Below are 13757 nucleotides of genomic sequence, written 5' to 3' on the forward strand. Positions count from 1 at the left end.
AGCAGATCTGTCTCCTTCCCCCACAGAAACTACTCAATGAAGATCAAGAAGCCCTTTTCTTTGCACTACGATCCATTCACCAGCAGTGTAGAGGTTCTGAACACACCACAGGAAGTCAAGAGGGCACTCGGTCAAGTGAAAGAGGACCTGAAAAATCTCTGCCTGGCCTTTGAAAATCTCTCTTAAAACTGCAGCAGTACGTCTCACCTGGAACTGATATATATGTAGACAGTTACAGCACTTGAAGATTTAGTGATGAAGTTGTAGATGCATGCAAACATGCAGCTGCATGCATCTTTAACCCATAAACAGCTCTGTCAAGCTAATCTTTTCACTGTAATTTAGGCTGCTGATTTAGCCACATTAATGCATTCCTACTGAGTATATTTCAATGACAAAAAATCTCAAATTACTCCAATTTTTGGTAGGTGATATAAGCTGCAGCTGTTTGGTGTGTACTTATCTGTTATTATTGGACCTTTGCAGGCTTTTTGTTCACCTGCTGCCTTTTGAAGTTATTGGTCACAAAATACCACAGTAACTCTTCTGTCACAAAGTCTTTTACTTCTTGCTTAAATGACAAGATCACAATCTTTAAGGCTGGCCAGCTGCCTACAGTCCTTGCAGCTAGCTCATTTCTGCTAGCAATTACTATCAGCTATTGTGTTCACAAACTATGAATGATTCCTTTACAATGTACAAATGCAAGAGTTTATAAGAGGGACCTTTTACTTCTGCTTGCTATTCATTTTTTAGACAGTCTTCTTTTTCAGTAGCCTTCAAATGTGGCAAAATATTTTCCTGTCATATTTGAGAACACAGAATATGTATTCTTGGATTAAAAAAAAGGCAAAAAGGACAGAAAATCTGATGTCTGTGATGCTGTGGCTCTGTGCCATACCTGCTTGATTTGAAAAAAATAATTTTGGATTCTGGAGAGAGAAAAGATGAATATATGGAAATATTTTCAAAGAAGCCTATAAGAAATAGAGTCCCATTGATGTAGATGTAGATGTAGATCATGTGATGTAGATAGTCCTAAACACATTTAAAGATTTTTGTTTTTCATTGGCATTATGATGACTTTTAGTAATAACCAAAAATCCAAGTATATGTAATATTGATGGAGCAAATCCTAAGATCAAACACAAGTACCCATATAGCCTTGCTATGGATACAATATCAGTCCCGTAATCCAACTCATCTTGCTTCCCACTCTAGTCCCTTTCTCAGATATGCCTGAAATTTATCTCCACACTGTAGGTCATGTTTTACAGAAACAATCCTTTAATTGCCTTTTCCAGACTTTCACGGTCTTTAAGAATCCTTCCTTCCTCCACTATCTACAAATAGAAACTAGTCTGGGAAAAGAAAAGGAGGCTCATGCCTGGAAGGATTCCCTCTCTGCTTAGCAGCAGCACAAACAGACAACATTGAAGCAAGCTGTGGGTATGACATAAGCAGGGGCAATGTGGATCTCATGGCTGAAGTTGGGTGACAGTAATTCACAGATGTCAGAGTAGATTTATCCTGTGCAGCTAAGAAACCCTACTTGTATTTTCAAAAGTGTATTTAGGATAAGGCAGAGAGCAAGCTTGCAGCTTGTCCACTGCTATCCACTAACTGCCAGCATACATGGCCTGAACTCTGATGTAAATGTGAGGTGGTTTGGCTCTTGATGGAAAAGGAGTCATCAACTCTGCCTTAACTGGTCACGGTGGGATAAGAGCATGTACACAGAAAGTCACAACAGAGCAATTTGCATGCTGTTATTTCATACAGAGCTTATCTCACTGTAATTTGTACATGTGCCAGGCTCTAAAGAAACTGTCGTATTGGAAGTTAACGGGATTTTGTCTCTTAAATCTTCATGTCCATAAGCACTTCAGAAAATTCTCCCATGGGCACTAATAGAGTATTCAAGATCTGGGGAGCTGCTGTAATGGCTCCATTTTATTAAAATGTGGTGATGCCTGACAAATTTGGAACTATCTTGGCAAAATAGCTATGAGACCCTTTTCTCTCAGCAGCAGGAACATCCCGAGCTCTTTCTTTTTCATTGAAATACAGGATTTTTCTGTTTTAGTTCAGGAAAAATTTTGCATATTGTAAAACCTGTTTTGCTAGAGATTCAGACAGGGACAGAGCTGAAGTGAGTTCTTTTGCTTCCAGGGTATTTCTGCTGTGATGGATGATGATCTCTCAACATACTTTTATGAATTTAATTCTACTTATCCCACTTATACACACACACAAATACTGTTTCTCTTCAGAGCGATTTGTTTTGTTACATATTGTAATAATTTATCTGTGTACTTCCTGCCAAATTGTACATAGGCAAAAATGCTTGATAGCTCACAACAGATTGTTTTCAGAGATATTATTTTCATCAACCAGTTATTTTACACTGAAAATTGAACCATGTGCTCCAGTTTTGTGTGTTTTCTTTTTCTTTCTTTTTAAGTGGAAGATAATGCCAGAGCGGAAGAGCTATCAAAATATTTTCTATAGATGGATTCTGTAGGCCATAGGGTCTTTTTCATGTATTCCCTCTGAAATGGTTGAATGTGGAGTTTATACTTGAGTTTGGCTATTGCTCAGAACAGACCTATATTTGGAAGAAATGAGAGACCTGATGGATTTGTTTTGCCCAAGGCCTCACACTTTCCTTGGAGGGACTCCAGGCCCGCCCACGCACCCTTGTCTTTTCCAGTTCCTGTAGCAATGAGAGAAAAAGAAATCATTTGGAGCCAGATTCTCCAACCATTACACATGCTGAGTAGTACCTGATCTCTTGAATAATCCCACTGACAGTACTGAGCCTATTAAGGTGCTGTATACAGAAAGTCAGAGCAGGATTATCAAAACTTCTGTGGGTGTACTTGCTTTTTTATTGTCTTAATGATATTCGGTCTGCATACATGGCTAGGGTAGGCTCCAGTACAGCTTAGCAAAGCTTCAAAAGTAATGAATTTCACTACTTGAACTGTTAAGAGCCAGAAATATTTTTCCAAAGGAGGCAAATCTTTCCTTTCTTACTCAAGCAAACCTTACCCCTGGATAGTTATGACTGACACTCCTCTTTAATGAGGTCCAAATTCTTCTCTTCTTAATCAGTGATATTACAAAGCAAAAGACTACAGGGTTACATCTTTATGAGGTACACTGGTCAGGCTGCTCTTCCAACAGCCATTCTTTCATTTCCTCACAGAAGCCAAGAAGTACCTCATACTCTTGTTGATCTAAGACGTGGGTGATGGGGAAGGCACTGATCGGGCCTCCCAATGAAAATAAAGGCACAAAGGAAAAAGCACCAACCAGTAAAAATATGTCTTTTTGTCAGTTTGCATTTCAGCAGTTTCACATTAATCTTGCACAAGAAGGCTCCAAAGCCAAGTAAAACACATCCTGTGACTTGAAACTGAACTGATGAACTCCCCATGGGTCCTTTGCTTATCCCGATAAACTTATTTTTCCTAGATGGAGTGCATTTAGAGCAAAATAGTGTATGTTATTAAATCTGTATTGTGTTGTTCTGTTATACATGGGAGAGTTAGTAAATTCGGTTCGAGGGTTTGGGTTTGTTTTGTTTTTTGGCTAACCAAGTCTGTCCTCTACCAATTTTGGTCCACCCTCAAGCCTCCAGCTGCTTCCCTGCAGATTTACTAGGGATGCCAAGGGTACCACTGCGTAAGGAGAATACATAGTTATGCAATTTGGGGAATTTGGCAGGACAGGAAGAGGAAATTTAGGCAGGCCTCCCACCCACTCCCATGAGAAACAGTATTGTGTTACAAGGCAAAAATGTCATCCTCAAAAAGACCTTCTCAATCACTTCTCTCTGGCTCCTTTAGTATTTCAATCTTTTCACTACCTGATGAACATAAAACCGTATTTAACCAATTAAAGAAATCCCAAAATCAGTCAAACAAAAAACCAAAAGACCTTCCCAGAAAGAAAGCACTATATTGCATTGGGTCTCTGCTGACCCATGAAGGAAGAAGCAAATAAACAAATAAAGAAATATAAAAAATCAAACTTCCATGAAAATGATAGTGTATTCCTAAAGAAACTTAAAGCACAAAATCAGTCAATGTACAGCTACACACCTGAAGATCATCTTACAGCCGCTGTGGAAAAGCTACAACTTCGTACCCAGTAAATCGTGACCATCAATTAATCACAGACAGAAGTGTTACATGACTGTTTGAAGCAGGAAATAAAGCTACTAGGAAAAAACCTCCAGTAGCTTTGCCTTACTGCAAAAACAGAAGGTTCCCTGGAGTCTGCTTCTGTAGATATCCAACAGCATGGAGAAATTCCAACTGGCAAAGAAACAGAGGGGTATAGACATACATCCCTAGTAATCTCACCCTACCACTAATCAGGAGTTGAGACATGGGCTTTTAGATTTAGTTAGAGGACATTACTTCGCAGCATTCTCCAGCTGGTGCATGGTCAGAGGCTGGCAGAAAGGGTTACTGTCTGTCTCGTATTAAATATACATTAACTTTGGGTAACACTGGTGGCTGAGGCCCAAAGTAAAAGCAAATCTCTGGCACTCTCTCCCACCACAAGAATTCCTCCGGGGAAAGAAAGCCAAACTAGAAGAGGAGTCTGGCTGACAACTGGGAGAGCAAAGGAGCAATAAAAGGAAAGGACTGGTAGACAGGCCCAAAACATGTTTGTTTTGCATATGTTGTTTCAATGTTTGAGAAAAAAAAAATAAAGGGAGGTTTAGCATAAAGGAGGAAAGTTTGTAACTGCAAGAGTGTAGAGAAATCAAAGCCAGTTACGCCTTTTTAACTGTGCTTGAGGAGTGTTAGCCTTATCTAAGGCATTTGCTTTCAGCATGGGGTACAAAGGTTAGCAAGTAGAAAAGGGGTCTTGGAAAAGAGTATTTTTCAATGGTGCTTGGGAAAGCTGAAGTTGCCCTGGCCTTGCTGCCTGCAAGACTCAAGAATCCTAAATTTTGAGTGAAGGCTACCTTAGAAGGGGAAAAAAAGCAGCTGGCAAAGCAGTGCCTCCCCAGCAGAAGACTGCAAATTTGTTATTGTTAGAGTTATATAGTACTATCTTCCACCCCACTTAACTATTTTCTCATAAGTTTTCATTTCTCCCTTTATTTAAAATGCTGTTTGCTAATCCCTTTTACTTGCGCTTGCCAACAGGGAAAATTACATCACCGAACACAAGAAAGTTTACTATTATTTTCCCTGGGTTTTGGGTAGAACTTGAGGAAAAAATGGGCCCTTCTAAGCATCAACTTGGCCCTTGCTGAAGACAATTAACCTGGCAAAATGGTTACATTTGGGTAAAAGAGTGACAGCTGTCACCCAACGTATCCAAAACAAATCTCTACTTCCACCTACAACTAATACTGTTTGTCTTCAAAGTACATCTTTCGCAAAATTACTCATGATAGTTTTGAACATAAACTGCTAACGATAAAACATGGCACACATAATACCTGTCAGGTAAAGTAACTGGAAAAATCCTTCAGTCTGGAACTTCAATATCTGAATTATCTGTGTCGTAGCATTTTTGGGTACCATTTTCAACTACTGGGCCTACTTCTGCTGTCACAGAGTTTGAAGCTGGCATGCCATAAAATAGGACATGCTTTTCACTCTGGTGAAGACAGTTATAAATTCTGAATAAAGAGCAAAATTCCTATTGAATAAAGTAGTAGTTAATGTGGAAGTAAAAATAAAGGATCAATTTACAGTCGTATTGCTGTGTTGCATTTCATACACTTATATTTACTGACAGAGGGGAGAAAAAAAAATATCAGCACTATAGAAATATTCCTTGAAGTGGTAGACTGGCACACTTAAATACTCTGCCATAAATAGCCAATTAAAATGAACTCACAGAAGGAAAATACCTATTAATTTGTTAATTAACAAATGCTGTGTTTCAAGAATGTCTCACAAGATGACACAGATGATCATCATTAGGTTTTGTACAAGTGCTAGAAACATTCTCAACAGAACCCATAAAAAAAAAAAAAAGCCTGTTTTTAAGTATTTCCTGAATGAATCCCAAAACTGATGGGTTAGAAATGGAATGTGTGTTGGATGATGATATGAATTTTGTACAGTGTTTAAGTCTTGCACTTCAGATATTTCAATTTTGTTCTGACTCTTGCATTAGTTCATAGTTCTCAGTTTAAATCTCAGTAAACAAAATGATTTCACTCAACTCTTATGTCTCTGGTGTCCTACAAAGGCAAGCTTTGTAACCGATTCTGAATTTTAGCTCTATGCAATGTTGTGTTAGCTGCAGGGAGCTTGCGGAGGAAGAAGTTTCCTAAAAGAAACTCGCTAGTCAATATTGTTTGTTGTAACTTTTTTCCAATTACCAGTCTTCATCCATGAGCAAGAAGCAAGCCAAAAGTTACTAGAATGGACTTTGTTTTAGAAAGCTATCATCTAATATGGCTATCAAGTGCATACACAATTTGGTAACAATTTCACCCCATCACTGATGTGGTAATGGATTTATGGTATAGCTTGCTTGGGTTGTGGGCAAACCATCCAAGCACATTTTCTCAGTAATTTATGATGTCGTTAGTTTTTGCAATGCTATCTTGCTTGGCGTAATGGTGTTTAAGAAAGAATAAAAAATAAAAAGTAAAAAAAAATGTGTTAAGAAAATTGACTTTCCTATTTCCTTGACATCTCCATTTGTCCAGGAACCAGACTGAAAACATGAAGCAAAGAAGCAATTATATAATTACACAGAAAACTACACAGCATCTCACTGTTTAGTGCTTACATGACAATGACAGGTTACAAGAAAACCTTCTTGTTTAATTTCTGCAAATAGTTCTTCACATTCCACTAGTTTACTAAAGCCTTTAGGTGTTGACTAACAGCTGAAGAAAATTAAAGTTATTTCATAGGACTTGGCCCAGTACGATTCCCCCTGATGGTTTAGTTCCCTATCATAAGATAAAATAAAATGGGATCACTCCACTAGTTTCAGTAGAGCTATCTTAGGCTATACTACAGGGAGTATCATGGTCCAGTATGCTGAGCATAACTCATGAAAGAAAGCTCAGGTTTTGCGCTAATATATCAATTTTGAAATAATGGAATCCTGTTTGTATTTGTGTGCAAGACGGGAAAATAAATTATGTCATTTAAGAAAAATGAAGCAAGGAGACTGTTCTTTACAACAGGAATCCAACTTGTAGAAGTGAGCAAGAATATAGTTCCATGGCTGGGGACACCAACAAAGACCAACAAGAACTCTGAATTCTTCTTCCAACATCATCAGAGTGTTCTGCTATGATTTTGTCTCCAGAGAAAAGCAGGTTCAGCATTTATCACATTACCAGACTTCAACCCTCTGTAAAAGAGTTATTTTCAGCACAACATGAAAATCTATCTCTAGCAAGATCTCAGTAGATGAAATTAATATGTATTTAAGAGCAAGGTCTTTGGTACATTACCCATTTCTCCATGACACCTGTGCCATTTCACATTATTGGTCTGTCCTGCTGCACTTTAAGCTAGCTGACATTCTCAGTGGAAGAGAGGAGAAAAGGAAAAACAGGAGAGGCCTAAACAGGAGAGAGTCCTATACTCATAGTATATTTGTGCAACAATTTGGCTGTGCTTGAGGCAGAATGAGAGGAACGGGATCTAATTCTGAAATAACAGACAATACTCATAGAGCTGTTGCGAAAGACAGCTAAGCTTACTCTGTGCTTCTGCCATACTGAAAGAATGATTCTCTTTCCGATCTCCCCATAAGATGGAAGCTGGGGCCAAAAGGAAGCTGTGATGCTTCAATAAGCTTCTTTGGGAAAATGAGATGTAGGACAAGGAAAAGAGCTGAAGAGAGCATAAGGACTCATTCGTGTACCACAGTACCTGTGGGCTGGATGTTATCCTGAGAGCAGAATGAAAAGGTTGATTTTTTTTTTTCCATCTCTGCCAAAAAGGGAACAAGAAGATGAACACAGGAGCATTGCTCATGTGAGAATAGTGTCTGTTATAAGAAGATATTGCTGAACAGACTCACACTGAGTTTGGAAGGCACCTCTGAGTTTGTACAGTCCAACCCCCTTGCGAGAGCAGGGTCAACTAGAACAGGATGCTCAATAATGTGTCCAGTCAGGTTTTGAATATCTCCAAGAGCAGATACTCCACAACCTTTCTGGGCAGCTTGTTCTAGTATTCAAACACTCTCACAATAAAAAAGCCTTTCACGTTTAAATGAAGTTTCCTGTACTTCAGTCTGTGCCCATTTGCCTCTCGTCCTTTCACAGGACACCAACAAAAAAGCCTGTTTCTGTCTTCTTTACCCTCCACATCAGATATTTGCACACACTGATAAGATGTCACTGAGCCTTCTTTTTCCCAGGCTGAACAGTCCCGGTTCCCTCAATGTTTTCCTGTATATAAGATACTCCCTAAATCACTTCAGTAGACTTGCTTCCGTATGTCCTTGTCCTCTTACTGGGGATCCCAGAACTGGATGCAGCACTCCAGATGTGGTTTCCTGCTAATTCCACCTTTTACATGTTCCTTTTTTTATGTTTTAGTTTTGTCTGAAACTCCTTGTTTCATCCATGCAGGGTACCTCATGCCATCGTTCCTACACATCAAGATGTGCAATTCTTGATCTTGAAAGAGGTGATCCTTAAAAAAACACTCTTATGAAGATTTAGAGGATGGGGGAAATGAGACAGAAGGAAATCAGAAAGAATTCTGCTGTCTGTTAAAGCAGTTTCTTGCCATGTTCAAGACACAAGTTCATGCGCTTAATCCAGTGGACAACTAATTTTTCATGCTGAGACAATTGCTCTAGTAGAAGAACAATTGAGGAAGGCTTGCTCTGTAGTATCAAATAAATTGTTTTTTCTTTTTGGACACATATGCTAGATGTAAAAAGCCTCAGTTTGCATTCATGTACCACATTAGACTGCAGAGAGAATTTGGCATTAGTGTAAATCTGAGTCTCTAGCATATTGACTACCAAGTGACCCAGACCCCCTCCGCTCCCCAAGAGGCTTTGCCTTCAGCCACGTAAGACCCATCCCAATCATCTCTGGCATGTATTTGAGGTGTCTGAGTGACGTTTGTTTTTCAGATCTATCTGTAGTTCATGTATGAGGAAGGACATCAGATGGCACATCTCCTGATTGTGCAGGTTCAGACCTACAAGGAGATTTCTTCAGTTTTAAGGAAAAGTGAAGGTGACAGTTTTGAATGTACTTCTCTTGGAATCTGTTAAGTGCCATAGGTATATCCTGATGGAATGAAGAGGCTACCAATAATACTGTTATTAATAACATGCTCAGTAACTGAATTTTGAGTTGGTGTTCTGATTCCTGCTCTTCACTGAAGCACAGCATTGAAATTCAAGAGAGCTTCTGCAATCCCTGCATGTGGACAGAAAACTATGGAGGATCTGGGACTGTAAGGTGATACACTGCCAAATGACTTGTCATCTGAGCTAGCATGTAGAAGACAGTCAAGGAAGCTGCAGGCAGCTCTGAGAGTCGTGTTTGAGAGCAGTCAGAGGAGTTGCTATATAAAGATATTGGTACGCTAGTATCTCAGGAACATGATTTCATACCTACGTGCTTCTCTCTATACACTACGGGAGAATCAGACTGTCATATCCCATTGAGGGGTACCGTTCACCTGCTACCACACTTCAGAGCTCCAGCAGATTTGCACGATCAGTTTGGCTGCTATTGATTTCTCAGATCCTAAACTAGCTCAGTGTGAAGGATTTAGACTGTACTGCCCTTGCCAGCTAGGCTGCCTTACAACCACCTTCCCAACGCGTGCCATGTTTCATATGGACAGTGTGCCGGAGCGTAGAGCAGCTGTGTGCTATTTACCTTTTGTCCACAAGGTGGTAGCGTAGCATTAACATTAATATACAGATGGTGGCTGGCTCAATTTTCGACCAGTTATCTGACAGACTCCTACTACGGGACAAATGTTGACAATGTTCTTCATTTTGTTAACTTTCTAACTAAAGAACAGCATGATATATTAGGTCAAAGACATATACATGGAGATAGTAAATATTTGTACAAATAAAGAAGCTTTACAGAAATCTACTCCATGCCTAATAGGGCTAAGTGGAAAGAATGAGTTGTAGGGATAAAATCATGCAACTCAGCTTTGAGATTTTGCCTTGTTTCCAGAACTGATGAGTACAGATATTATCAAATGACGCTCAAGAGGGAAGAAACCAGTTGGGCTGCAGTTGGCCCTAACATCACACTGGAGTGGCTTTCTGGCTGCAGAGTGGCTTTCTGGCTGCAGAGCAATGTATTGCAGAACTTGTCTTTTCAAGACCCAGCAGAATTCATATCTAGCAGCTTGTAGGACCATCTCTTGGTAACCTATTTAAGGAAATATATAGGCTCTTTTCTAAAGCTACTTTACATTATAGTTTTGCCTTTGGCAATGACACTGTTGGCTTCAGACAGTCCCATCTACAACTTCTCTGCTCTTTCCACTGCTCATTGTTGCCCACCACATCTTGCAGCACAACTGTGAAAGATCAAAAAACTACTTCAATATTATTCTTCTTTCTCTCACATATACTGCCTTTTTCAGCCAAATTTCAGAGGTCTGGTTCACAACACAGACTCATGAACAGTTGCGCTGCCACAAATGAGAAGGCATTGTGTTTGCAGCAGAGGGTCAGGAGTGGGAAAGAACACATTAAACTGGAGTTTAGCCCATGAACACTTTGTATCATGGATCTGTGGCTGTAGTTCCCCATGGTGAGTGAGCTCTCTTGCCAGGATTTGTGTCTTATTGTTCAGTCTGTCATACAAAACAGGGTAAAACATCCTTTAAAGTATGTATTTCACGTTGATGTTATGGTAATCACTATGCAGAAAGTTATTTAATAACAAAGTATTATACCATTATTACAATGTGGACAAGCTAAAAAGACACCTCGTGATGATTCATACCTGTTCAAAAACTCTTCTGAGGTCATAAAATAAAAGTCATTTTGTGAATAATTTTTAGTAGACAGGTTTTTATTCAACAAAAAATCAGAGCATTCATATAAACCCTCTGAAGTGACAGATTTCCCCCAGTGGGATGTGTAAGCTAACCAAGTAGTGATTTTTTGCCAAAGAAGAGGTAGGACGAGAGCTTTAACTCCTAATTAGCATGGTCTCTATCTTCATATCGCATCATAGTTACTGCTGATTAACTAGGGCAGTCTGTGAACTCTTTAATTTGATAACTCCTTTAGCAGGTTACCACAAATATTGACTCTCACCTCAAATCCAGGCTGCAGGCTTCTTACGCAGGATTGAAAGATAGTGTATATTAGTGTCAAAGAGATCAAAAGAAGTTTTTCAACATATTTGGTACCAGAGCCTTGTACTTGAACAAAATTCCCTTATTTGAGCCTATTTACCAGTAATTCTAGGTGGTCTCCCATCAAAGTGCTGGAAAGTGCTCCTTAGTGTCACAGTGATTGCCCACAATCCTTATGACCAAGACAAAGTGTTGCACAAAACTACGCAGGCTCTTAGTTCCCAAGGGCATTACTACATACCATGGGTCTGACTATAATTTTTCATCTATTACTGTAACAGTAGTAGGAGGCATATATTTATGTCAGTGTACCCTTGTAGTCTGCTGATAAAATATTATAAAGTATTCCAAGGAATGGACATAGCTGTCTCCAAGAAATGGAACTGCTGTTCCAGTCTAGTGAAACTATCCAATTGAGTGAAAATACTTATACTGATGGAAACAATTTTGCCAGCATGCTCATGCCACTGTTGGGGATCTCACACTCCTGACAGACAGAGCCTGGCAGGAATTTGGAGTGTAGATGGGGCCTAGATCAAATGAACAATTTGGAGTTAGAAATATATAGCAATGATCCTTTCAAAATGCTTTTATTTACAGAAACATTCAACTGAAATAAAGTCTCTTAACAGGAGGTCTTGATTACTTTTCCATTTCCAAACCACACATCATAATGGGGATGGAATGTGGTTACCATAAATTGTTGGTTTACAAATCATCACTGACTTGTTAGCAACAGCTAGGATGTTAGAGTTAGAGCAACAGTTTGGATGTGATAAAATAGCAAGAGCCCATTTTTCATGGTATCGTTGGAATGAATGTAAATGAATTCTTCCCAGAGATTCATTGTGGTGGTTGTGGTAAATAGCAAACTGCATATTTCCTGCTCATGTTGAAATCAATGGGAGTTTTATTATTGGCATCAGGAGAAGCAGGATTTGACCTTAATACAAAAGAGAAGAGGAAAAGAGAAAAAGATGAGGAATAAAGAAAAGAATGAGCCGGAAAGTTCTAAAATGACTAGTGATTCAGATGCCTGACTGGAGATACATCAAAAGAGGAGTTTAAATAGCAGAAAATACCATCAACCTGAAATTGGGGCCCCTTTTCATTTGGACTTCCTTCCAATATTTCCTTTGAATTCTCTGCTTGTGAACTTCAAAACTGAGGAATAACCAATACTAGTCACTGCTGAAAATGCAGATATTCAATTTTTCCTTTTTCTTGGAAATGCTTGTCTTTCTCTAATGGCACTGAAGAGTTCTCTTATTGGGTTTTGGATGAAACCTATAAAAATCAACAAAGACATTCTTTCAGGGGAGCCAGCACAAACTTTCTTCCATACTTGTGTTTGAGTCATGACAGATCACTATCAGTCACTTAACCTAGCACAAGCAAAATCCACATCTGCTAATAGACAGAATTAGCAAGCCTTGCCGCTGTCATAAAGGTAAATCTTCACAAGAGGGCTTCTGGATTAGAGATACAGAAAACAAAAAGCTCTAGCCCAAAAGAACTCACTACACTTGCTTAGGTAGCAGACTAAACTACTCAAATTTATGTATTTATCTTCAAGATCCCCAAGTACTTTATAAAAACAGACTAAACCAAACAAAAGGACAATGTATGCATTTTCACTACATGGAACAACACATCACAAACTCATTTCCTTTATCAGGTGTTTTCAAAGCTCTCACCAAGGTCACAATTTCTAAAGATAGTTGTTTAAATATTTAAAATAGAGAGTGAAATCTGGTCCTCTAAAGTCAACAGCAGAACTTCCACTGACTTCACATAGACCAGAACAGATCCTTAGGTTAGTGAACTGAATATCAGTGAAGGTAGGATGATCTCTATTACCTGAAGATTTAGTACTTGCCTACTTAGCTTCTAACACAGGAAACATATAAGCTCCCTTCTCAAGCTATAGATGATCTTAAAAACAGCTGATGGGGAAACTCAATAAAAATATGAACAACAAATGCAAAGAATAACTTTTCTGTCCGAAAGAAGTACTAGTCCATTTGACTGATGTTCTATCCCTCAATACCAAAAGCAAAACTCCTGAAATAAAAGCCTATATCCAAGGAGTCTAGCCCTTAAGTTCACCAAATTATTTGTCATGAACCTCCATGTGGACCTTCAGACTGGCACACACCTGCTGAAAAAGACAATTCTGTACAAACACTCCTGAGAGTTTTGGTAAAGAATTTGGATAATGTAAGAATGTTTCAAACCACATCCTGCAGTAATGCAAGGCAGGATGAATTTAACCTTTGCTAATAAGAACTGAAATTGCAGTATAGGCTAAATGGACCCTGATGTATGAACAGAGAAGCCAACTCAAAAAAAAATCACTTTATTTTTCTTTTTTCTTGAGGTAAAAAGCTAATGAAGATTGTTCTTTCCTGTCTGATATTATTTTTTGGTTCTCTATAC

General features: G+C 38.9%; 2 protein-coding genes across 19 annotated transcripts in view; one reads left to right on the forward strand and one right to left on the reverse strand.

Moving 5' to 3' along the window:
- The window catches only part of LOC310887075 (tyrosine 3-monooxygenase-like), a 36090-nt gene extending 33350 nt beyond the window's left edge, over positions 1-2740 (forward strand). The window contains exon 12 of the mRNA XM_083812547.1: positions 27-2740. Coding sequence (XP_083668673.1) covers positions 27-186 — 160 coding nt within the window. The 3' untranslated portion in view covers positions 187-2740. The remainder of the gene's footprint in view (positions 1-26) is intronic.
- Positions 1-13757, reverse strand: part of LOC310887024 (uncharacterized protein) — a 211546-nt gene that overhangs the window by 42708 nt on the left and 155081 nt on the right. For 14 of the 18 annotated variants that reach the window (XR_014575596.1, XR_014575597.1, XR_014575598.1 and 11 more), the window contains one exon: positions 11007-12605. The exons of 2 other annotated variants lie outside the window; for them this stretch is intronic. The gene's annotated coding sequence lies outside the window, so the exon portion shown is untranslated. Of the gene's footprint in view, positions 1-11006; positions 12606-13757 lie in introns of those variants that run through there. 2 more of the 18 variants (XR_014575605.1, XR_014575595.1) reach the window with 2 other exon arrangements.

Source organism: Anser anser, assembly GCF_964211835.1.
Source record: "Anser anser genome assembly, chromosome: 1".
Lineage (NCBI taxonomy): Eukaryota > Metazoa > Chordata > Aves > Anseriformes > Anatidae > Anser > Anser anser.